The sequence below is a fragment of the Perissodus microlepis genome, chromosome 19 (assembly GCF_051167445.1).
Source record: "Perissodus microlepis isolate ML-2025 ecotype Zambia chromosome 19, ASM5116744v1, whole genome shotgun sequence".
Taxonomy (NCBI): Eukaryota; Metazoa; Chordata; class Actinopteri; order Cichliformes; family Cichlidae; genus Perissodus; species Perissodus microlepis.
Genome location: NC_140479.1, coordinates 1707577 through 1734338, shown reverse-complemented (window position 1 = coordinate 1734338; position 26762 = coordinate 1707577). Strand labels below are relative to the sequence as shown.

Here is a 26762-nt window from a genome sequence, read left to right as displayed (position 1 = left end):
AGGTAGGTCTCCCTGCAGAATTGGTTTTCCCTTCGTCGGGAGCAGCACTGGGCTCTCCAAATCACGGACAAACAGGATCCCACATTCTTGATTTTTAGTTCACAAACACTTGTTGTAATGACTAACTACTCCTGACATTTTGGAGATGTTAGCTCTTTATACAGTAAAGTTACAGCGGGATACAAATAATATCAGGCTGATCCTGCCGTAATTTGTTCCCCCGGTTCAAATCGCGGACAAACAGGATCCCACAGCTGTTTATGTTTTTGAACCCATTTTGCACAGAGAAGCATTTTTTGAAAAATGTATTGATAGCAATGTTGAATATTATTACACAGGAAAAAACAACTACACGTAAAATAATCACACCGTGTCTATGTAAGCATTTAAAACCTGCAGACAGTCAGATTAACAGTATTTTGTCTCTATCTGCCATTCTGCAATTCATCTCATGTAAACAATAACGTGGCGCACAACGTGGCGCACAGCGTGGCGTGGAAAAAGGCACATACCTTTGACGTTGCGTGACGAACTCTGTATTCCTCGTCCACACGTGAACGCAAAAAAGGAGTTTTAAAAAATCTCAGTTTTCGGTGATTCGAAACGCCGTTTACGTGGACGAAACAGCTGCGTTTTCAAAAATACCCGTGTAGGTGCGGACGCAGCGTAAAAGAGTTAGTAGTTTATTTTCTTACTACCTGTAATTTATTGCAGATTACTTGTATTTGCTTAATTGTTTACTAAATGTTTGAGGTGTGAAATAAACCGCAATGGAGCAAAATAGGGGTGTGTGTGGTTGGAGGATGTGTTTGTGGCATGCGCGTGCGGGGAGGGCGAACATTTTTCTTGTAAAACAAAGGGGGGCCTAGCAAAAAAAGCTTGGGAACCACTGGGTTAAGGGACTGGTGAGCACTGCAAAGTTTGGCACAAACCAACAGTAGTAACCACCCAACCCCAAGAAATGCCTCACCTGTTTTTTTTGGTCTTGTGGGCAGGATGCAATATCTGCTGTTTTGTCTGATTTGGGGTGTGCCTGCCTCCCCCTCAAATGCTAGCCCAAATACTGTACCTCCTTCCATCCAACTGCAAACCTCTTTGCCCAGCCTGCTTCGATGACTCCAGGACTGCGGCCACTCGCACATGCTCCGCACAGGCATCACTATGGATGTCTTTGAAGGTTCTCAGTCATCCAGGTCATCGTAGTCTAAGGAGCTTGGAAAGAAAATTGTCTGGACTTCATTAAGTTTTAATTTTTAGAAAATCTGGGACTCTCCACCAGTTGCTCTTAGAACTGAAGAAGCTTCTTGGATGAGAGGTGAAACGTCTTCAAGAAACTTAAAGAAGTCTTTTCCATCCCAAGCTCCTTAGACCCCTTACTATGACTGTTGACATCATTTAAGTAGGTGGGAGCATATGCAGTATGCAAACGCAGAGGATGGAATGGTCAAATTTGGCAACTCCAGCTCCATCTCATGGCCCCGTCTCGTTCTTTGACCAGGCTCATGAGAGAAGTGGTTTCAGCCTCTCTCCTTGTTTTCAGAAGATTGAGGCAATATATCTGAATGGCTCCAGCGCTGTCTGTAGTGTCCCAGCAGCCCACATCTCCAGCATTCTTGTCCCAATGAGACCTATGCCTGGCCTACACAATGGTCTGATCTTCAGGCCCCATCAAGCCTCCTCAGAAACGATGGCGGTCATGTTCTCGAACAAGCCTCAAATGTTCTAGGATAACCCGGCACATGTCGTCCACACACTGGTCACGGGTTAAGTTGCACATTACCAGATAAAAGCAGTAGTAAGACAATCAGCAGGCTCTGCTTTGTAACAATAGGCCTGTATTTGACTTTCGGAATGTTGAAACTAAACAGAATGTTTCATAGCTTGCAAGGTAATCGTACAAAGCAAGAAGATATTGATGTTGAGGTAAATCTTTGGGTAAATCAGATGATGAATGTCATGTGCCAAATGAATTGGAGATTGTACAGCAGCAATAATACATGTGGACCTTGGGACATTGTCTCGCAGACTGAGCACACTCTTATATGTGCTTGCCCTAAAAAAATTGAGTGTCTCAAAGTCCCCCACAACCAATACGCAAAATAAAGTTACAAAAAGAGCTATTATCCATAACACACAACAATTGTTGACGCAGAATTAAGTATATGTCCGCAAGCTGCACAAACCTAGAATGGCAAGTAAGGCTCCAGCCAGCAGCTCAGGCCCTGGTGCAAAGCAGATGACTCTTGCTAGCAACACAGGCCTTGGTGTGGTGCAGATGGCTCCGGCCGACAGCAGACGACTTCTGTTAGTAACACAAGGCCTCAAAATAGGCCACTTTTCCAAAAATTTACTGAATAATTTAAATAACCCTTAAAAACCTTGTTGAAAAAAGGCACTAAAATTCATTAAACATTCAACAAGAAGACATGCTGCTGCCATCTTGGTCAGGTTACAGTATGTTCAACAGTGATGCCATTTACATTTGTTATATTACATTCCTTCAGTGGGAATAGAATTGATTTACATACACTACTGGTCAAAAGTTTTAGAACACCCCAATTTTTCCAGTTATTTATTGCAGTTCAAGTTGTTCAAGTCCAATGAACAGCTTGAAATGGTACAAAGGTAAGTGGTGAACTGCCAGAGGTTAAAAAAAGCTAAGGTTACCCCAAACTGAAATATAACATACATTTCAGAATAATAAAAAAAGGCCTTTTTTAGGGAACACAACGTGATTTAACAGTTTAAAGCTGTTCTCCAGCAATGGAGGTTGATCAAGCCTTGAAAGCTGGTGCTACTAATTCCTACAGGTGTTCCAACTTTTCTGGATTACTTACAGCCCCTCTGTCTGCATAAAGCAGTGTTGAACACACTGTGGTACCCTTGTCAGCATCAGCTGAACAGTATTGTACTGCAGAAAGTAGTGTGTTGGTACAAACAGGGTGAGAAAAAGGCAATTAACAATGGAAGAGACACAGACCATCATAACTCTTATAAATGTAGGCCTGTCCTACAGAGAGACTGCAAAGAAAGTCAAAGTGTCAGTGAGTCCAGTTTCCTTCTGCACTATGAAACAAACTGTGACAGGAAGAGGTCTGCAGACCCAGAGACACGACTGAATCAGGTCATGTGATGGCGGCTCACAGGACAACAGCTTCAAGCAGCTTAACAGTGCTCGTAGTAAGAAAGTCTCAGTTTCAGCTGTGAAGAGAAGACTTCGAGCTGCAGGTTTGACAGGACGAGTTGCAGAGAGAAAGCCAGGCAAGACAAAGAGGCTTGTCTGTACCATGAAACACCAACACTGGACTGCTGAAGACTGGAAGAAGGTATTATGGACTGATGGATCAAACGTGAAATCTTCAGTTCATCACACAGGATCTTTGTCGTCGAGTAGGTGAAAGGATGGATCCACAGTGTGTGTCATCAACTGTCAAACGTGGAGGAGGAAGTGTGATGGTCTGGGGCTGTTTTGGTGCTGCATGAAGTTGCTCAGTTGCTCAGGGGTTCATCCTAAAGCAAGATAATCCTTTAGGACAGTTTGAACTGTTTTCCAAAAACTGGTGCCCAAAACAATCATTCATCGTAATGCGCCATTATATGTATTGCTAACAAGAATAGAGAAGGTGCCATCAGGCGTCTTTGTCTTATACCAATCAAACTTTTAGAGGTTCCATGAGACAGCTTAACTGAACTGTCTAATAGAAGACTAATGTTATTGCTGATATGTCTCCCTTTACGAATCCAAATTGTTCTTCATCAATTATTTTGTGGCCTTTTTCAGTCTCTTTGCAAAGATTATAGGCAAATGTTTCTGCATCATTATTTAGTAAACTAATTGGCTTCCAGTTATTCAGTTTTGTAATATGTGTAATCACTCTTTGTTGTGATGATGTTGGAAGTTCCTTGTTTATCAGTTGATTCTTGAGCCGTGATGAATGTTTTGTAAACTTCTCCTGTTAATCTGTCATTGCCTGGTGATTTGTTGTCTTAGGGTTTCTTATGGAATTGGTTATTTCAGGCAGGCCTTCGTGTTGCATGTTTCTTTAAATTCCTTGTGAGTTTACCTGTTATTATGTTGTAATTTCCCTAAGAAATGTTCTGCACTGGGTGTTTGTTACATCAAGAATACATCTTTTGATAAAACTGGGCAACATAGGAAGATAACTAAGGGTTATCATTGAGAGTGTTAATATTTTCCTTTTAAAATAGCGACACCTGCTGATCATTTTGTACCAAAAGAACAACAAATATCATTTCCCCATCGATTTCTCCAAAATGAAGCATCTTCTGAACATGCACGGGTTTCCTGAATAATATTCAACAGTCAGCACTTTTTTATTGGCAATAAGAAATGGAGCCTTTCTTTTTAGCAGATTCCTAATACGTCTGGTATTAATTGAGAACACTGAAACTGACATAAAGATAATAAAACGTAATAAAACTGTAATGATCAACGGTAAGCAGATCGGTTCTTCACATAGCAGAAATCTCATGACGGCTGCATATTGTTATCAAAGTAACATTATCAATAATTGCTAGTATGTAAAGAAAAACGAACCTTTGAGTTAGAAACCTTGATAAATATGGAATATATCACAGAGCAGGATGTCACCAATGACAGTAACAAGCCTCAAGTATACCAAATGGCGTAGGGAGGTTAAATGATGTTGTTTTTAACTGATTTTGCTTATACTTAATGGTATATTTTACATATTTGTTAAGTATAACCCATTTTATGGTATATTCTGAAAGTATTTCCTAAAAAGGAACATATGTTAAACAAATTAATTTGAAAAAGTTGCATTGAAAATAGTAAAATAAGTAAAATAAGTGCAGCAGAACAATTACTATATAATGAAATCAGTTATTATTCCAGTCAACTGTTTACGAATAGTGTTCTTTTATACTGATTGTCCTTGATTTATAGAATATACCATTTATATTTTAGGTCTTTAGTTCTTTGCCATCAGTAAAGGCTCTTGCTTCACTGAAGTATGCCTTCTTGCTCATTTGCCCAGCTTTCTCCACCCCTGGCCAAAGTTGACTCTGAGCCTCATTATCACCTGTCAGCAATTCTTCTTCAGATATTCACTCTCTTGAATATCTGTGAATATCTGTGAAATCCCCTGCAGTTCTAGAGATGATCACACATTGACAATAGTTCTTTTTCCTAACTTGCCACATCTACTGCACCTGCCAGGCTGTTGTGTTAGCATCAGGAACAACTCTACTTCAGTCTGGCTTTTGGTGTTCTCAGTAGTGAATTGCAATACTCTGGAGTTCAGTTATCTTTTTCTTTATTTCATTATTTTGGTATTTCAAGCTTTCATTTTCTTTCTTCAGTTTCACTGTGTGACATAGTTTCTTGCATCCCGTGTGAGTCCCGCAGAGGTTTGAGTTCAACTGCAGTTTTATCTTGTGGGTTTAAGCTTAATGCTAGCTTGCTAAATTAGTCTGATTGCTAGAAGTAAAAGAATATCTGCTCAACTTTCTTAATTGCATGCATTGTGCTGTTTTATCAGAGAAGCCTGATCGCAAGAGCACAACAAGCACAGCTCATGGTTTTGTGTGCTTGTGTTTTAAATCTTTGGCTTCAATACTTGTTTTTGGACTATGACTTGCTATATTTAGCAGCAGTCGTAGGAAGTAATGAAGTACAAATACTTTAATACTTTATTTATATCACGTCAAATCACAATAACAATCACGCAAAGCACTTTATATTGTAGGGTAAAAGTCCTACAATAATAAAGACAAAACCCCAACAATTAGATTGAAAAATGAGGAAACTCTCCCTTTCAACAATAAGAAACCTGTGGGAGAACCAGGCTCAGGGAGGGGCGGGGCCATCTGCTATGACCTGTTGGGATGAGGGGAAGAAGACATACTGTGGAGAGCCAGAGATGAATAATAACTTATGATTAAATTCAAATTGGTGTATAAGCACATAATGAGTGAAAAAAGTGAGTGAGGAAGAAACAGCGCATCGTTGGAAGATGGCATTAGCCTAGGGCAGCATAACTAAAGGAGGATTCAGGGTCATCTGTTCTGGCTCTTACTATGTACAAAAAGGAACGTTTTAAGCCTAATCTGTCTGTCTCCTGAATTCAAGCTTTTAGAGATATAAATAGTCTGTTAGGAGATTTTTCCATTGCTTTATTGTTATAAAGTTTTTTTACTTACAGTTTACGAGGATGACCTTCTTGGTGATAATTAGAGGTGTAAATGGAACAAAAGTGTACTAACCTTGCAATTGCATAGATAAGTCACCTAAGATACATGTGAGAGATGATCCATAATTTGAATTTAAAAGTGTCTAACTGGGGTGCAGTGCCAAATGGCATGCAAGTAAGTATCAGGGGTGTTTTGAGAGTAGAATGTAAATTTGTTTAATTCAGTAAATCGTACTTTGTGTAATCTGTCACCTGTGCAGTGTGCCATGAGTTGTAAGTTTGTGTTTTTGATGCAGTTGAAAGTGTTATTGCAGATTTGAGTCCAGAAGTCAGCATTGCTGTTGATTAAAAGGTCTTGTGATTGGGAGAGATGGAGAAAACAAAGACTTATTAGGAGTGGACCTAACTTTAAGTCTGTTACATTGTTACTAATTTCATAGCCACAGGGCTAAAAAGTTTAACTAGATCAGTGTTGCATCATTCTGTGATGGCTAGTGTGGTGTGGCAGGCAGAATAGGACCCAAATGCAGGACTCAAAAACAAAGGAATAAACCAAGGGAGGCAGCTTTATTGCTGAATCAAGATCTCCAAAAAAGAACTAAGAAAACTAGAAACTAGAAACTAGAAACACGGAACTCAAAACTAGGAAACTAAGCCAGAAACAGAGAACTAGGACTTACCAGGAGCAAGAAGGGGAACACACAGCAATGTGAGGTATAATGACACGACAATGGACAGAGGAAAACCCAGGCCTTAAATACACCAGGGAATAATGAGGGAATGAGAAACAGGAGGGAAACACAACTGGGACTAATCTGACATAATAAGATGGGGAGGAAGCAAAACTGAAAACACTGAAGACAGGACACGAGACTGTCAAAGTAAAACAGGAAACATAAGACAGGCACAGAGACACGGACTTCACAAGGAGACATGACGGACAGGGGATGAATGAACACAGAGACAAGGGTGACTCGACATGAAGCGAGGAACACAGGAAAGGCACTGAGAAAACATGGAGATAGAGTCTATACACTGAGGGAGAGAGAAGTACGATCACGAAGAACCTAAGACAAAGATAATCAAAACCATGAATAACAATAATCAAAGAACAGTAAACCAAAAACACAAACACTGGGACACCGATCCAGTGCCGTGACAGAAAGCACTTAAATAGAAAAAGCATAGAAAAAAGTGCTTGAATGAATAGGTGTGAATGGATGAATGAGTACTATGAGTGCTTTGAGTAGAAAAGAGCTATATAAGAACCAGTCCATTACCTCTATTCCACCTCTCTCTCATTCACACTTGCACTTGACTTGCTTTTTGTCTTGCTTCTTCCTGTGCACACCTCCACCTCTCAAGCCTTAACTTGTTCCCTACTGTCACTACAGATCATAATGTTTTATCTGCCTGTTTGTATACGATTTATTCATTCAGACTTTACTCCTGTTTTTAACTCATCAGGTTGGTCCAGTGCAGTGACCCTGGAATCACAGCTGTTCCCATTAGTGTCCCAGCTGACACGGTCAAACTTCGTCTAGAAAAGACGCCGATCTCCAAGGTGTCCAGGGCAGCCTTCTACAACCTGTCAGAGCTGCGGTTCTTATGGCTAACTTATAACTCAATAACACTGATCCACCCAAGCAGCTTTGTCAACCTGAAAGCCCTGCGAGAGCTCCGTCTTGATGGGAACCTCCTAACATCCTTTCCCTGGGAGGGACTCAGAGACATGCCCCGTCTCCAGACTCTGGGTCTACATAACAATCGTTTGTCCAGTCTTCCAGCCCATGCTGCTCTCTTCCTTCCTAACATCACATATCTGGATCTGTCCAGCAACAGGTTGGTCCAATTTCACAAAATCTTAAACAGATTTGCTCAAGTTTTCAGTTCTCTTTGCCTTTTCTATCAATAGGTTGACTATATTACCAGCTGAGCTGCTGGATCTTTGGTTTCCTCTTCCAGGACAAAGTGAAGGGCAAGTGGAAAGGAGAATTTTGGGTACAGTATGTTTTGGAGCAATAGTAAGACATAATCTTTTATTGTGCAGTTGATATCTATTAGTTGTGGTCATCATTAAGTCAAAAAAGTGAGTGAAATGCACATTAAGGGATAGTTTTACTAACACATGGTACCAGTAAAAGGATAGACTGCCCACAACAAATGTACTTTTACTTGAATTTTATTTTTCTGCAACAGAGTGCCTTAAAAATTCAAAGAAATTCTGGATGGCCATAAAGTTTTTATTATCTTGTCATAATCTAGTTAATTTTCCATCTAGTATACTTCTTTAATAATTTTTTTTTCTGTTTTTTTTTAATTTAATTCTGACAATTCGACTGAAAGAAGCAGTAGCAGTACCCAGGTTTTTAATTTGACTCCCTTTACAACAACAGAGGTTATGAGGGCTAAAAGAACTTAATCCTTGAAAACCAGCTCTCCTAAAACTAGCAGCTGAAACTATAATTGGACCACTGTGTCACATTTTCAACCTACTTGGTTACAAATAAAGTTCTTTCGGATTGCAAATCTGCCATTGTTGCTCCTCTATTAAAAGAAAAGTGAACCTAGTATTTTAAATAATTATAGATGGATCTCTAAACTCTCAGTTCTGGTAAAGTGCTTGAATCTCTGGTCAGTAATAAGGTTAAAGATTTTCTGGCCATTAACTCCATCTTGTCTCCTTTTAGTCAGGTTTCCATAAAAAATCACAGTACTGCTGCTGTTGCTGTACTGCTACTGCTCAAGGTCATAAATGATATAACCGAAACTCTTGATAAGAAGCAGTGTCGTTTATTTGATACTGGCTTATCAACCATTGTTTTTTCTCAACCAGCACTTGAGTGGTTTGCAAATGATCTCACAGGCAGTTGTACAGATAGAGGAGTCATTCAAGGTATCGTAAGTCAAAGTATTGTAAGTAAAAAAGAGCGTCCCATTATTATTCAATATTTATAAAACTAATCTTGGAAACATCTTGTTGGAAACATGAAAGTTAAAATCACAGATCTATGGATGTTCTGCAATTTGTAGTCCCCAGAATACCGACTGAATTGGGAAGCATGCAGATTTCTGGCAATAAATGCTTGGAATAAATTACAGTCAGAACAACATCAAACTTACTCTTGTAACATACTACATGTGGTAGTACAACCTGTTCTTAAAAAAAGTAGCCTTGACCAAAATGACCCTGCAAACTATAGGCCGATTTCCAAACTTCCTTTTTTGGCTAAAATTCTCGAGAAAATTGTCCTTTTGCAACTACAGGCCTATCTAGATGTGAATAGCATCACTGATAAATCCCAGTCTGGGTTCAAACACGTCATAGTCTGGAAACGGCATTGTTGAGAGTCTTCAATGGCCTCCTTTTAATCGCTGATTCAGGGCGCTCAGCGGTTTTAGTTGTATTTGATTTGTCCTCAGCGTTTGATTTAGTGGACCACAGTATCCTTTTAACGAGGCTAGAGCACATGGTAGGCATTAAGGGTAGTGCTCTTAGTTGGTTACCTTTCTGAAGTTGGACGTACCTTTCTGAAAGGTCCGTCGCTGCTACGATGGGAAGTTACTCTTCCTCTGTTGCCCCCTTTTCCTGTGGTGTGCCCCAAGGGTCTGTGTTGGGCCCTATGTTGTTTTCTTTGTATTTGTTACCTCTAGGTCGCATCTTTGAAAAATATCAAATTTCCTTTCACTGTTACGCAGATGATATTCAAATTTACTTTCATCTGACTGAGGATGTCTTATCGTCACTACACTGGTTTTTGATTGTAAGAGAGAAGTTAAGGATTGCTTATTGAGTAACGCACTCATTTTAAAGGAAAAGAAAATGGAAATTGTTTTTTTCGACAGCCATATTCCTAGGGGCCAACTAACAGGCTCACTTGGGCTGTTTGCTACCTTTCTTTCTGACACTGCAAGCGACCTGGGTGTTCTCTTGGACAGTTCTTTTAAACTCGATAAACAAGTCTCCACTGTAGTTAAATCTAGCTTTTACCAATTACACCAAATTGCCAAGGCCAAGCTTTACATGCCCTGTAAGGATCTTGAGAAACTTATCTATGCCTTTATTACCTCTAGATTAAACTACTGTAACTCTCTCTATTTTGGCCTCCAATCTACCCTTCTCCGCAGGCTGCAGCTTGTTCAAAATGCGGCGGCACGCCTCTTAACTGGAACTGGCAGGTTTGATTCTATCACCCCTATCCTCGCTGACCTGCATTGGCTTCCCATCAAATACCGTATTGATTTTAAAATACTATTACTTACCTTTAAAATTATAAATAACATTGCTCCCAGCTATCTTGTTGAACTTCTCAGCTTGTACACTCCTAGTAGAGCAGAGAGATCAACGGGCCAATTGCCCTTAGTACAGCCTAGGGCACGGTTGAAGACCAGAGGGGATCGTGCTTTTGCCACAGCTGCACTCTGGAATAATCTTCCTACTACTATTCGTGCGTCTGAATCAGTTCAATCTTTTAAATCATGGTTGAAAACCTTTTTATTCAATCCAGCCTTCCCTAGTTAGTGTCTGTATCCCACAAGTGTTCTTTTATGTAGTTTTAATCATTTTATTTAATTTTATTGCTGAATAGTCTCCTTGTCGAGTTGTGTTTGTATTTTCTTTTACATATTTTCACTGCGCTGCGGCTAATTAGTGCTCTCCACCTGTTGGTGTATTTATTCCCTGTTATTGTTTCCTTTCTCTAAATTATTGTATTACTGTAAAGCACTTTGGTGTACCGCTGGTTTTAAATGCGCTATACAAATAAAGTTGTATTGTAAAGTTGTATTGTATAAAACACTTGCACATAGACAAGGTTAACCATAATGACCTGACCAAAACAAGGCGTGAGGTTAAAGTTCTAAGTATCTATGTTTCTGCAATCTTGGCCAGGTTTCCCTCGATCTCAGTAGGACTAACCTGGTTAAATGAAGGTTAAATAAACAATAACAAATGACATTAAATGTGAATAAGTTAAACTGTCTTGGATACCCAGGTCTCCATGACAATCCCTGGTTGTGTGACTGCCAGATCTCCATGCTGATGTCTTTGTCCATGACCCTGGGGAGTACTGTAGTTCTTATGGACCAGTTGCTGATGTGCAGTAAGTCTCTGAGTCAGTCAGAGTTGCTGCAGACCCAAGCTGAGCTGTCCCGCTGTATGAGGCCTTCAGTCCAGCCTGCGGCCACCAGGGTAATTTCCCCAATGGGCAGCAATGTAATCCTACGTTGTGATGCCACTGGCTACCCAACGCCAACACTGACTTGGATTAAAACCTCAACCTACACAAGTAAGCTGTCTCGGGTGTCAAGTAATGTCACTAACATTTGAGAAATAGTTGAGTCATGCTGTGATTTGTTTTTCTGTACAGATTGTTGCCAACAAGACAACCTTGACAACTCTGAACAGCTGCCTAGGATTTTGGAGAGTTGTAAGTGCAGGTGCTTTGTCGCTTCTAATAAACATTTTTATTTCATACAGTGCTTCAGATTCCCTTACTACTTAAAGTACTGTATCTGTATTTGCATCCATAACGGAGAAGGTATTTAAAGTATTTAGAACTGAAGTGTAGTGAACACTTCAGTTTCTGTAGGTAGGCTGTTTCATTGTTCTGACTGTTTTTCCCCAGTTTTTATCCCTTGGTTCCCTAACTCCATGGTTGCAATAGTTTTGAACAACTGACAGTTAATACCGGTGTCAGAGGACATTAATGCATGTGAGACTCAGTACTGCGATGCACTAAATTTAAAGATTGGGAATTTTAAGTGGATCATTACTGATGAATTTAAAATGTCAATATTATGGCCTTTATTACTTTTTTATTTATTCACTGCAGAAAGTAATCTTGTACACTACTTTACTACAGCACTGGAAATATTATGATTACTACCACTAATAATTAATATCAAAAGTAATAGTAGAAGTAGCAATGGGGTTTACTCTGCAGCATCACCTGATATGCAGATCAGCTAACTTGCCTACATAAAAGAAAAGTCCCTGTTTTAATAGGAAGACGTGCACAATGTACATTATTATCATAAAGCTGAGAGCAGAGCTGTCATAGTCTGACTCAGAGTTTCTGTGTTTGGACTTTTTAAATTCATATTTATTAAATATTTGAACCTACGTAGTTTTTGGCTCTCCTCATAGTTGTAATGAGTAGTAGATATCATGATGAATTTAGTCAAAAAACATGTTACAAGATGTTACTAGCCTGTTTTAATTAAAATATTTTTGTGGATCTTAGGACCCCAGATGAAAGCCATGAAAGCCCTCCCTGTCTCATAACATAGACATCCAAAAACTCACTGACACTGACAAACAAATAAAGTTTTTGAAATAATTTAAACACTGTGACGTCGGACCCCAACACTTGCACACACACACCGTGGGCATGGTGACACACACTTATTTTAATATAGCTGTGGTTTCGGCTTAGAAGCGCGGGACACAGACACTCCCGCTCAGTGGTCACTCCGCTCTCTCTCCTCGACTGTCACCGAAACATAAGAAGAGTCACAATCAGTCATTCGTCCCAAACACCTGTTCAGCCCCGCCTCCGCGCCGCCCCGGGAGCTCACTGTGCCACCCCTCCTCTGCAGTGGGCCAGAGACCACACCCGCGCCACAAATACCATTCATTATTTTTGTTAAATAAGTATGATTTAGGAAGTTGTGTTAAACAAGTAAATTACTTCTCCCCTGTCACTGTACAGTTTAACATTACAATTAAGCAATGGCTGTGAGGTCAAATGAAGGAAGGTGTGTGTGTTTTATTATATTTTGTTCCTGAGACGAGTATTATGTCCAGAGATGGGCAGTAACGCGTAATGTGTTACTGTAATCCGATTGCTTTTTTCAAGTAACGCATAAAGTAAGGAATTACTATTGCAAAAAAGGTAATTAGATTACTGATACTTTCCCGTAAGCATGCTGCGTTACTGTGTTACTAAAACCGTGATTTTTTTGCGAGAATGTCTCATGACAGTGACGTAAGCAAGTGCGACGTTCATGGCAACAGCTGTGTGCAGATCAACAATGGATCATATATCGAGTGCGGGAGAGAGTATGAGCGTGCAGCGTTTAAAGCGTGGAAGTACTGACCTTACTTTGAGTTTGATTCCATAAAAAGTGACAAAAACATTAGTGTCCGTTGTGCGTGGGAAGAAAACTTCTTTTAACAGCGAAAAACCCCTAAACTTCTGAGCAAGCACCGAGTGCGCTACCACGGGAATGTGAAACTGCCGTATTTTTCCACTGACCGCTGCAGCTCACCTGCACCAGGGTAAACCTCCGCCTGCCCCACTCCTGCTTTACAGGTGAAAATAGAGCAACAGGACCGCTAGTCTTTGATTTTACTTATTTTCTGCTGTGTTTCATTTGCATTTATTTGAAAGACTGAGTGTAAACACAAATTTTTTTTTTATTTTATGTGCTGGAATGTGCAGAAAATAGGTTTAAATGTTAAACAAATTTCAGTGAATGTTGCATAGAATTTAATTTTTGCTTGATGCATAAAGTTAAAAGATTAAAACTAATAAAACAAGTTTTAAAAAGAGACTTTTCCATTTGATTACATTTTGTATGATGGATTATGCAGAAAAAGTAGAATTGGGCTGAAAGATCTATCTTTCTGGGGGAAGTAATCAGTAATTAGTTACTGATTAGTTTTTTCAAGTAACTTGACCAACACTGATTATGTCTGGACATTTAAGTGTTGTTTTTTTCTTTGTTTGTTAGCTTAGTGCATCAGTCTACATCCTTTGAAAAAGCAAATGAAAAAGCTAAAGAAGTCCAAACACAGATTATCAGTCTTTGGTCTCAGGTGCACTGTGTTTAGTTTTGCTTCTCTTGTCTTGCTTTCCTGAGGAGTTTCAGCTGTGTTTCCAGATGTTTCCTCTCTGCCCCAATCACCTTTCCGACTGGCCCGAGGGTGTGCCTCAAAGTCTCCCCTGTTTCCCGACTCCTATTTCTAACCTCTTTTTCTTGACTTCAATAAAAACATCACTGAGGTCAAGGAAATGTGGGTAGGAGAATTGGACTGGAGCATGGATCAGCCTGACACTAGTATCTCCTTAGTGTGAAAAGTACTGTTTAATTTAATCTGTGGACTCCCAGGGCCAGATCTTCAGGCCCTGTTTCTTGAACATCGCAAGAACTAGAGGAAGGACAACTTACTCTGTCTGCATGGGGTTGTTATATAGTTTCTCCCCTTCTCCCTCCTCCCTCTCTTTCTCTCTCCAGTCATTGTTGATATGCAGTCAACCAATGTCCAGCCTCTCTCTCTCTCTCTGAGTTTTCACCTACTTTAACTAAGGAGGAGGTTACTTCATTAAAATCACATCATTTCATTTTGTCCTTTTCTATGTTGTACTTTCACACGATTTATCAGTAACTCCATCACATATGAATATAGTTTTCATGTTTCATGCAGTTTATGCTATTTTACTTCAGCAGGATTTATCATAAGTTCAGTCACATGACTACCATAACTCTTTGACAGCTAACGACTTCAACGAATGTTGGAGGCAGAAGTAAGTTCAGGGATTTTTACTTCGTTGTTAGTCCAATGGTTGACATCTTTTTCCCCATAAAACTAAAAACAGACATAAAGTAAATATTACAAAATGTCTTTTCCTTAACTTATACTTCTAGGTTATAAACTACAAAATAAACAATAAAATACTATTGCACACAGCACGACAGCATAACAAGCAAGCTACAAACAAAATAACTGTACCATAGTAACAACAGCGGTTCAGTAGTGATCACAATACAACTTACAACATAGCAGATGGAACAAACTTGTTTCTAAACAAATCTCTGTGACAGAGATGTGACACATTGACTCAGGATAATTAATATTATATAGAAACACAATGAAATGTACAATGAGTACAGTTATGCATTACCAACAGTAGTGATTGAAATAATCTCCCGTTCGAGATGATCTTCATGTTGTGTAAGAACATGGATGGATGATTCTTTGGTGGCGATGAGAACTGGGTTTCTGCTACAGCAAAGCATTTTTAATAATATGAAAAATTCCTAAAATTCTAAAGCTAAAGTTGGATCAGATTCACAGGATTGGGCTCTGTTGTAACCCTCGGAGGCACTTGCAAGAGAATATTCACTAGAAATGAGCTGAACTATGTGGCTATTGTGAGCTGGATTGACTGCATCAGAAGTACAGGAGACTTTGGCCACACAGACATAATATTTTCTTACTCACCACTCATCCATCCATCCATCACAGAAGCACAAGTGCAAGCACCCAGAACAGGACTTCCATTGAGAGAGCTACACATGGAATGCACAATGAAAACAGCCCAGAGGTGCATGAGAAAATAATTTTGAACATGAGATGGGCCAAATTTTAATCAAGTGAAACGTTTGATTTTATAAGCTCATTCCCAAAGTTTTTAACTACATCTTGTTTTAATGTGTAACATTATGTGTAACTCCAAAGTTTCTTTGGGTCTCTGGTTTGTTAGGGACTCAGGAGTACCCAGGCCTGTAAGACTTCCTTTGTAAGGTACTCTTTTAAGTTAAAAGCAAAAAGCTAAATGTAGGGTGCCGAGAGCTAAGATTGTACAACTCTGTCTGTTCCAGTTATGCAGGAATCTCCGCGGGTGGGGGTCCGCTGGTCGATTATCAGCCTGAACGGGTTATCATACAAGGATGCTGGTGAATATCGCTGCCAAGCCCGGAACATGGCAGGAATTTCTGAAGCCCTGATTAAACTGAAAGTCATGGGAATCACAAAACTACCCCATCTTCCAAAGAAGTCCAGAAAGATTTCCTCCAAATCCCCATCAAAGTACAGGAAACCATACCAGATCTCAGCTATCACCAACGTCCCCTCAGTGAAGGATAATCAGATACTATCAAGTATCACACCATTTTCCAGTAACCAGGCCAAGAAACCTCAAAGCCTCGTGACTTTTTTGGAGCAGATGAGTACGTTAGAAAATACTAAATGAAATCAGCAGATGCAAAGAGAAAGGAACATAATATAGATCTAGTCTGTGGCTACCTGACCATTGTAATCTGATTTACTGTTGCTGAAGTTTCTCAGTGTTTGTTACAGAGCGGAGGTCATGACGGTGGGAAAATAAAGGAAATAAACGTTACTGTTTGTTAAAGCTCTAGTGTTGCAGCAGTTAATGTGAATTACTCGCTAAATAAAAACATAAGACAAAAATGTGCGTGTTGTTTCTGTGATGCAGTCTGCATTTTTGTGAAAAAAAGTTTTATTCAGTTCAAATTTCAAAATGTGTCTGTTTGTGTTCTTGGCAATAAATCTTATACAGGGGAAAAGCCTGTTTATTCCCTTTAAATGGTGCCACATTTATAAGGAAAATGCATTTTCGAGTTGAGCAGCAGAGTTAAGTTTGAGGGATGCACCCATGAAAAACTTCACAAGGCTTCCCTGCAGTGTCAAACACCTTATTCTGCTATTGACTCTTGTTTTGAGCTTTTGGTACCCCAGGCGCTGACAACCAGGTGCCTGATTTGTACCAGATTAGCAGCATATGTGAGCATGGACCCTGCTACAGTGGTCAGTTTTGTCTTCTCCAAGCAAGACATCTTTGACTGAAAACGCTAGGGCCCATGTCATGGGGCGAATTCAACCTGGCATGCTTCAAAACCAAGATGCAGCATGATGTGGAGGGAGCCCTAGTACCAAATATAAGGCTAAGTTACATATAATGGGGCATGCCAGAGAGGGGCTGGAAAGTGGGCCTCCCACCATTTTTTCTTTACCCTGTCAGCACTTAGGAACCATAGGCAGTCTTCTACAGAGTTGCAGTCAAAGTTTGCAGGACAATATGGCCAACGGGTCTCTACCCAGAGAACTTGGAACAGACTGCATGCAGCCAATCTCCGGTCTCATAGGTGCTGCCAGGAGGCCCTGACTGCTCTTCACAGTCAGGCCTGTTTGTGCTGGTGTCGGCAACATATGCATTAGAACCTGAACATGTGGAAGAAGACAGAGAGAACGCTATGTTGACTTCTAGCGTCAAAAACCTTTTGTGTTTTTTACCAAAGTATCTCTATGTTTTGCTGTAAAATGCAGCACAGGTTTCCTTTGAACACGAGTCAGGCGACAGACTTGTAGCCATCACTTTAGCTGTTCTCATCATCAGAAACCATGTTGTCATTTTGGCAGTATGCTTATTATTATATTGATGACTGGCAATCATGGCGTCAGCCTGTGCCTGTACAGTGTATCAACAGCCATCCACTGAAGCATTTTAATCTAATCTCTCTCAGCCTTATTCACTCATGCAGCTCCATATCACACCTTTTACTTCACTGTCTGCACTATAAGCTCATTGTGATAATCCTGGTGAGGGTCATGGTAAAACATGCTGTACCTGAGCCCAACAGATTTATGTCTGTGAAAAATAAGACACACAAAAGGTTCATGGCGTCTTATAAACGTCATGAAAGAATCATGACTGATTAACATTTTGAGTGACAGTGATTGTTGTCTCTTATGCAGATCCTATGCACAGTTCAAGGATAAGGGAGCCATTACATTTACGACTGTCTTATCTGTATGATATAACAGGGCCAATAAATCCACAAAATGCTCACTGTCACATGAGTTGTTTGTTAAACGTTTTTTTTTACACTTTAACTACAGTAGAAACAAAACTTACTACATAACGTCCTGGCGTCAACACTTTCTATAAAACACTTACATAAATATAATAAGTACATGCTTTCACAAAGATCACAAGTGCTCACTGAAGTCACCTATGGGAGGTTTTGAAATACATAATCAAAAGACCAGAGAAAGTAGAGACTTTCTTTACTTAAGTAGAAACACAGACACCGGTGTTAAAAACTCGTCCAGTAAAAGTTGCAGTAATGAAGCAACTTTTTTTACTACCCAGTATAAAACTACACGGTATTTTCATGCAACATTTGAATAAGACAAAGTTTTGCAGGATGTTTCACAATATGAAATCCAATAATGACATCGCATGTAAGCGTTAAATTAGCAGTTTATCAAACATCACTTTAAATCGAACCTCTCTTCTTCCTCTCCTGTCCTGTCTTTATCTTTCTCCTGATCGCTGAGTGAAGTTAACTCTCTTAAAGTGATAGAGACACTAAATATAAAACTCAGTTCATACTCGCTCCTCTTCTATAGAGGTAGCTATAGAAGACGGACACCTGCTCTCCTTCCGACCCACTTCAACCCCTGAGTATAAACACTATGGATGATACTGTTGAACCTAAAATAACTAGCCTGCTTTCAACATGTAAGAAGCAGAAAGTACGGATATTTGTGTAAAAATGGAGGGAGTAAAAGTAAAGTTGCTAGAAAAATAAATACTCAAGTAAAGCACAGATACCTGAAATTTCTACTTAAGTACAGCAAATACAGCAAGTATTTGTAAGTTTTTACTTTCCAAAAGACACATTGGTTGAGGCTATTCAGCCTACCAGATTTGTGTGTGTGTGTGTGAATGGACAAATCCCCACTTCAAAATGTCTATCTACTACCACTATAAACTATAGTACTATATACTACAAACTATAACAAACAAACGTAACACTTACTGTAGTTCCAGTGCACACTTTGTACTGTAATCATAATTTCTCTGGGTGTGTTCCTAATATTAGGAATTTGTGCATGAACACCCTTAAATATCCTAGACTTAGTTGTAGTTGATTTCAATGAAAATTCTACACCGTGATTAGTTTTCCAGTCAAAACATCATCTCTGTGGACAGAAATGATAGAAATTGATATTTCAGTAATGTCTTTTCCAGAGTTCACAGAACTGGGCAGGGGAAGAATATTTGTGGAAATTCTACCGTGGCTCAGTTCAATAAAACCATTGTTTTGGCTTCACATACGTCTCTGTTGCAATCACTGTTTTGGCCAAAGACCACATGCTGACTCATGTCCAGATCATAGAGTGTTTCTGCAGTGTATGCACTGTAAGAAGACAGATTGTACTGCGCTGAAGCCGCTTTGAAATTTGACTCTGATGCTTCAAATTCAAACCAGACAACACTTTGACATGCACAGTGGTTCACATGTTAGATGTAGGCATCATGTGTATTGTTTAGTTTCACATGAGAACAACATGTTCAGTTTTGCAGCTTAGCATAGTTGATAAAAAACTTTAGCTGCTGATTTACAGGAAGATTGTAGATGTTTAACAGGAGGTGCGCTGAAAGCTCAAAGGACAGAATAAATCCTTCAGATTTCTGGCCGTCTGAAAGATTCATACTCCTCACTTCTCAATTTTCTCTCCACCCCTCAGCGCCACAGAGGCAAGCCTTGATTCAGTTCACACAGCTAATTCAGCAGCCAAAGCCTGCAGCTCTGACCTCTGGTCAGCTAAACACTTTACCTTTAGAAAGCTGTGTTTTGTTTTGTTTTTTGGGTTTTTTTTGGTCAGGTGGACTTTTCATTTTGGGAGTTACCATGGTTGACAGCTTGAACATGGAGAAGCCAGAGAAGCGTTACTTTATTCAACGCAAGCATGCAGTCATCATCTGTATAACAGTGGTGTTGTGCTGTTTGGCAGTGGGCCTCGGGGTGGGTCTCTCGCGATCAAACAACACCACTCCTGCTGCCACCACCACACCAGCCCCCACAGCGGGGCCTACCCAGCCCCCTTCACCTGGCAGAGGGCCCTGCCTGCCTTCCACTGACTCCAGTGGGGACTGGAGGAATTTCCGTTTACCTGACTATGTGAATCCCGTCCACTACGATCTGCACCTGGAGCCAAACCTAGAGGATGACACCTACACAGGCACTGTTGATATCCAGCTTGAAGTAACCAAGCCCACCCGTCATCTCTGGCTCCACATCAGGGAGACATTTGTCAGTACCTTGCCAAGGTTGAAGGTGCTGAGTAGCCAAGGAGGGCAGAGGGAAGTGGCAGTGAAAAGCTGCTTTGAATACAAAGCTCAGCAGTATGTGGTGGTGGAGGCCACAGAGGAGCTGCCTGTCCTGGACACAGGGGAGGTGTACACCCTCAGTCTAGACTTCCAGGGTTGGCTCAATGGCTCTTTGGTGGGATTCTACAGAGTTACCTACATGGAGAATGGAATCACCAAGTAAGTCATGTGATTCAGTTCTGTCACAAACATACACAAACATCTTTATTAATCAAGAATTAGAAAAGAACAGAGCAAGAAGGCATAAGACATATGAAATAGTTGCATCTTTCAAGAAAACTCGCCTTACAGTCTTTTCTGGAGGTATTAATAGGTGTTAAATAACTGTGGACATTCTATGCAATAGTTCATAAGTTGCAAATGTTGAAATGTTGGAATAAAATAAGTTCCGCTAAGAATGAACACTAATTATTGAGTAATATTTTGTGTAAAACTTGTCTTCTGAGAAGCAACCAAGAGCAGGTTTATGATGGTTGTAAAAATTGGTGTTATCTGGTTTTATCTTGGATAAAAACCAGAGTCGTTGGTTGTGGCTCAGGAGGAACAGCAAGTCTTCTACTAACTGTTTCTTTCCTGGATCCTTAAGCAACACAGATATCGTCCACATGACTGCGGCTGTGGTCAGTGGATGTGGATAATTAATGGATCCTGCCCTCTGCATCACTCATTGGACATGGAGCTGAAAACTTTCTCTGACATCTCTTTCAGATTTGCTATCACAAGAACAGATACAGAATATCTTTACCACTGTATACCAAAACATCTGCAGTCATTTTAGACTTAGTCTAGTCATCCTATCATATTTCACTTTACATACATATTTACTGATGACTTTACTTGTATCTCTTATGTAGCTGAGCTCCTTCTTTGATGGAATTTCTACACTAAAGAGGTCCAGGTCATTTTGTTCTATGACATATTTTATTGAGGTAGATTGATTTTCACGCAAAATATTATTTCATGCAGATAAAATCCAACATTATTATATTATATATTGACCAACAGAATATACTGACCAATCAACACGTTACTCTGAAGACTGTAACGTGGCTTAAATATTTAAAAAAAGGTAAAAACTATCAATAGAAGACTTTTTATAATTCACCAGCTATTTGGTCTTTACTTCTTCAGAGTCACTACATTATGTGGGATTTAAACAGATGTACGTTTTGGTTATGCGTCCTACTTTAAATGGAAAACCCCTGTAGTCTCCTGGTACTGCTGGGATTGGCATTTGGTACTTTTGTTTTCATTAGCTTCTATAGAACTAACTGAACAAAATAACTCAAAGATGTTATTAATCAAATATGACTGTTCTAAACTTAACTCTCTAGTTTAAATTGTCACATATTATTAGTTTTCAAAGTAAAATTTGTTGAAAAAGATTGTAGAACATTTGGTTTCAAACAATCTCCAATAATAAAGTTACATTTTCCAATAATCTGTCCTCGATTTGAACACCAGAAAGATTGCAGCTACGGATCACGAGCCAACGGATGCCCGCAAGTCTTTTCCCTGTTTTGATGAACCTAACAAGAAAGCCACCTACACCATCTCAATAACTCATGATGTTAATTACAACGTACTGTCCAACATGCCAGTAGAGGTAATGTGTCAGCATGTGTGTTTACCATCACAATAGACTTTATGTGCTGTATTTAAATTGGAAACAATTGGTATTTGTGTAAAAGTACAGTGAGTAAAAGTTGTAGAAAAAGTATACATGCCTGAAAATGCAAAACAGTCAGTGGTGAATTTAGGTAATCTCAGTTTCACTGAACACGCTCCTGTGATTGGCTGGCACATCATGGAATGGGTGGGGGTTGTTGTCCAGCGTTATATTTATCTTGGACAATATCAGCCTGATGGATGTTGTCCCAGCATGCAACAGCATCCACACTCGCCACAAATGACTCATAGAAAATCCTAAGCATTGTCCAACAGATGTTGAAAGACCTCAGCTGCCTTGCGAAATAGAGACAGCTCTGGCCCTAACTGTAGAGTTCATTAGTAATCAAGCATGAACAGAGGAAAATGGATTTTTAAAAAAAATCGCAATGATTTACTGTAATTTGATACATTTTTAAACCTTATAATGTTTTAACGATATTTACCAATTTTCCAGTAGATTTCTATGCATTTTAGTATTTTCAAGGTCAACAACTGTTTTGGTGTTAGGCACTTTACATGCCAGTTGTTTAATAGGGAAGAAGCAAGAAAATCCTCTCACTTAAGCTATCATCCTTTGCACCCATTAGCATAACATCGTCTATCTTAGCATGTGATAAAAAAATTCAGTTGGTGTGGTGGTGAGTGATTTAGGTTGACATTTTTTACCATCTAACTGAGTGTAGTGTAAACCTTATTCTTTGTAATGGTATGTACACCTGTCACAGATGACAGTTACACAGTCAAGGTCATGTTTATCAGTTCCTGCAACAGGACGATCTCATCTCAATGCACAACTGTTGAGATGGTGCTCTTCTTGTCATAATAGGGCAGAAAATCCAAATAAATTTTTGCTGTCTATCTCCAGGGCTCCCCTCAGCAACTACCAGGCAATAAAATTAAAACCACCTTTCAGAAGTCTGTTCCAATGAGCACCTATTTGGTATGTTTTGCTGTGCACCAGTTTGCCTATGTAGAGAGAACTTCAGCCAGAGGAATTCCCGTGAGTTTACATTTATATGCCACTATTGCAGAGTATTGATAAGATGCATTAATTCACACTGTTGGATTTATACTGTCACACACTTATTTGTATTTTTCATTCGTTTGCAGTTGAAAATCTGGGCCCAGCCAAGTCAGATCAGCACAGCTTTGTATGCAGTAAATGTAACCAAGCTCATTTTTGACTATTTTGAGGAATATTTCAACATGACATACTCCATCTCAAAATTGGGTAAATGGAACACTAACCAACTTCTGTGATATGAAACAAAAAACAACAACAAAAAAATCTGCCTCTGAGCCCAAGGCGGGTGGTATGTGTGTTAGCCTAAAGCTCGGGACCTCTGACGGGCTGGGAAGTTTGAGGGTTCTGCATATCACTTAGCTATTTCTTGGACTGCACTCTTCTGGGCAGAGACCTGTGATATGTGCTTAGAATCTGCTGCAATAACTCTTCCAGTGCAGGGGTTACAGCTCCTAATAATCCCGGGACCACTTTGGATATATCCTTCCACATGGATTTGGTGCTTGGGGCCTGTTATGCTGCCATGACCAGAGGCTGAGTGCTGTCCTTATGATGCCATCTTCTTCCTCTGTCCCTCGATAGTGTAAACCCATGATGTCTTGACATGATTGGCAGATGCTTATTATTCCATCTGGGTATCTAATGACTGATAGGGTGTATGTATTGATGGTTTGGATCTTATCAATACTGATCTGGCTTCTCAGCTCCCTTCTTGCGTTATTTGGCTGTTTTTGACCTTCATGCCTTTTTATCATGGTTCCTGTTGACCTGTGGAATACCTAGGTACTTGTATACAGTGGGTAAAATAAGGATTGAACATGTCACTAGTGTTATAAGAAACTATATTCCTAAAGGTGCTATTAATATGAAATTCTCACCAGTCCGTAAAAACCCATCCAATCTAGACAAAGAAATCAAGCCATAGATGTTCACAAATAAAGTATGATAAAGAGAAACGACACAAGGAAAAAGCATTGAAATGTATTTATTACTTAATTTAATAACTTTTGTTGATGATGATGGCTTCAAGACACCTCGTATATGGAGAAACTGGCTGCATGCATTGCTCAGATGTAATTTTGGCCTATTCATTCACACAAAGAGTTTTCAAATCCTGAAGGTTCCACCGTCTATGTACTCTGAGATTTAGTTCATTCCATAGATTTTTACTTGGATTCGGGTCAGGTCATTAGCTGGGTCATGCTAGCAGCTTTCTTTTCTTTCTCTGAAACCAACTAACACAGGGGTCGGCAACCTGCGGCTCTGCGTGGTTTGGGAAAATAAATTAGAAGTAATTAGCTGAAGTGTATTTTATTTATATTAGTTCTTTTTTAACTTGTAGTTCTAAATTGTTAGATTATTGTGATATTGAAATATAAAAAATAAAATTATATTTTCATCGCTCAAAATAAGCGTCACACTCGCGGAAGCCGGTATACCCGCCGAAACGCCGTGCATTTATCGAGACTTTCAACCCCAGGTAGGTCAATTATGGGTATTCGGATCCACATTATGTCACCAGCTGTTCTCCACCGTGAACTATGTTAAAACAAACACCGCTCACGCCTCACAGAGGACAGCTTACAGTCCTGTAAAGATGAAAGTGACTTCGTACAGCCCCGATTTGCAGACGCTGTGCGCAGAGGTTCAGGAGCAGAAGTCCCATTGTAAACATATCACGGCAGATCCGACAATGTTTGCATGACAATGTTTCTTTATCGACCACTTTTCACACACGGTTGTTGTACGCATACAGCCGGCTGTAGCTTTTCAGCTCACAGCCCGACACACACCAACACAACAGCAGAGATAGCACAGACTTTAAGGCGTTGTTAGATGTCTGTCTTTGTGATGTTGACTGGTTCTTGTTCTGGGAGGTTGTTGTGGTCTGCTGTCCACTAGCCACTTGGTGTTGGTGTCGTGTGTTGCCGTCTGTTTTCGGGGATATTCTTACAGAATTGTTCTGTTTGAGCTCTGTGTGAGTCAGCCCTCATAACATTCTTCCCTTGTAGTTGAGAGTATACCTTGGATGGATCTTTGGAGAACAGGCAATTTATTCTGTTGGCCAATGTTTCCTTGCTCTATCTCTTTAGCCTACTGGCCAGAGCTGTGAGACTTTTATCAGAAACTCAGCTGGAATAATAATATGGCAACAGGAGGAGATAGATGCCACTGATGGCAAGACATGAAAACGCCCTACAGTGCTCAGAGGGTCCCACTTGAAGCTTAACACCCTAAGGCTCCATGTGGAAAGAGGAAGGGTGAGAATTAGTGAGCATGAAAGCCACAATCCAGGATGAAATATGGGGCATATAGAGGTCAGAGTTTGAGGAAAAACACACACATACCAGCCTCCAGTGGGAGAGAGGGAGATTTTTTTAAATTTGTTTTAACTCTGTCTCTCTGTGTTTTTTTGGTTTTTTTTTTTAATACAAATCCCCCTCTTGCCCCTGCTGGGTTTTTTATAACATCTCGGATGTTGCTCCTGGGATCTGCTGGGGCCACTCGCCTAGCTTGGGGGTCACTGCACCGAGCGCTCTGTCTACCACTGGGAGCGCTGTTACCTTCACGCTTCACATCTTCTCGAGTTCTTCTCTGAGCCGTTGGTATTTCTGTAGCTTCTTGTGTTCCTTCTTCCTGATGTTGCTGTCATTCGGTATTGCTACGTCTATCACTACGACCGCCTTCTTCTGTTTGTCTAACACCACTATGTCTGGTTGGTTAGCCACCACCATTTTGTCTGTCTGTATCTAGAAGTCCCACAGGATCATACCACAGTCATTCTCCACCACCCTTGGGGGCGTCTAGCATTTTGACCTCAGGACTTCCAGTCCATACTCGGCACAGATGTTTCTGTATACTACGTATACTACTATGTCTTTCCTAGTGTGATGGACCTCAGCTTCTATGGATCTTGTGCTCGGAGCTTGTTCCTGTGCTGCCATGATTAGTGCCTCTGTGCTGTCTTTCAGTCCAGCTTTGTCCAGCCACTGGTAGGATTTCTGGATATCAGCCACTTCCTCTATTCGCCAGTGGTACATACCGTGCAGGGGCCTGTCCTGCCATGATGGTTCCTCTTCTTGCTCCTTTTTCTTGGGTTTCTGCTGCCTGAGATATCCACTGGGCATGTGGTCATTTGTGGCCATCTTTCTTATGTACTCGTTATTATCCCGCAGGGTACTGAACACAGGCAGGGCGTAGGTGCTGATAGCCCAGATCTACCGTTCAGTAAGCTATCACGCCCATGATTGGATTCCCTGCTGGGATAATAAGCTGGCCAAAGAAGGAGATGGAAGCCACTGACATCAAGACCAGGAAGCTCCTGACCATGCATGGAGGGGTTTCACCCCAAGTTCAGCACCCCGAGGCTGTACTCAGGCAGCAGAAACCCAAATAAGAGGAGGAAGACGAGGAACCACCATGGAAGGCAGATAGAGGAAGTGGCTGACATCCAGAAAGCCTACCAGTGGCTGGACAAAGCTGGACTGAAAGACAGCACAGAGGCACTAATCATGGCAGCACAGGAACAAGCTCTGAGCACAGATCCTGCTGTGATAGGCTGGGGTCTATCACAGCAGGCAAGACCCCAGGTGCAGGCTGTGTAATGATGCCCCTGAGACAATCCAGCACATCACAGCAGGGTGCAAGATGCTAGCAGGGAGGGCATACATGGAACGCCATAACCAAGTGGTCGGCATAGTGTACAGGAACATCTGTGCCGAATATGTCCTGGAAGTCCTGAGGTCAAAATGGGACACGCCCCCAAGGGTGGTGGAGAATGACCGAGCTAAGATCCTGTGGGACTTCCAGATACAAACGGACAAACTGGTGATGGCTAACCAACCAGACATAGTGGTGGTGGACAAACAGAAGAAGACGGCCGTAGTCATATACTTATACTTACTTACTTACTTTATACTTTATTGATCCCTGTGGGGAAATTCCTCTCTGCATTTAACCCAT

At 40.5% G+C, this 26762-nt stretch overlaps 2 protein-coding genes across 2 annotated transcripts in view; both read left to right on the top strand.

The window, feature by feature from the left end:
- Positions 1-17051, top strand: part of lrit3b (leucine-rich repeat, immunoglobulin-like and transmembrane domains 3b) — a 21832-nt gene extending 4781 nt beyond the window's left edge. The window contains exons 2-6 of the mRNA XM_084915724.1: positions 7641-8015; positions 8089-8174; positions 11168-11461; positions 11543-11602; positions 15783-17051. Of these exons, the coding sequence (XP_084771850.1) occupies positions 7641-8015; positions 8089-8174; positions 11168-11461; positions 11543-11602; positions 15783-16153 (1186 nt within the window). The 3' untranslated portion in view covers positions 16154-17051. The remainder of the gene's footprint in view (positions 1-7640; positions 8016-8088; positions 8175-11167; positions 11462-11542; positions 11603-15782) is intronic.
- Positions 17052-19498: 2447 nt separating this feature from the next.
- Positions 19499-26762, top strand: part of enpep (glutamyl aminopeptidase) — a 38977-nt gene continuing 31713 nt past the window's right edge. The window contains exons 1-4 of the mRNA XM_084915234.1: positions 19499-20263; positions 21569-21710; positions 22641-22775; positions 22886-23006. Of these exons, the coding sequence (XP_084771360.1) occupies positions 19626-20263; positions 21569-21710; positions 22641-22775; positions 22886-23006 (1036 nt within the window). The 5' untranslated portion in view covers positions 19499-19625. The remainder of the gene's footprint in view (positions 20264-21568; positions 21711-22640; positions 22776-22885; positions 23007-26762) is intronic.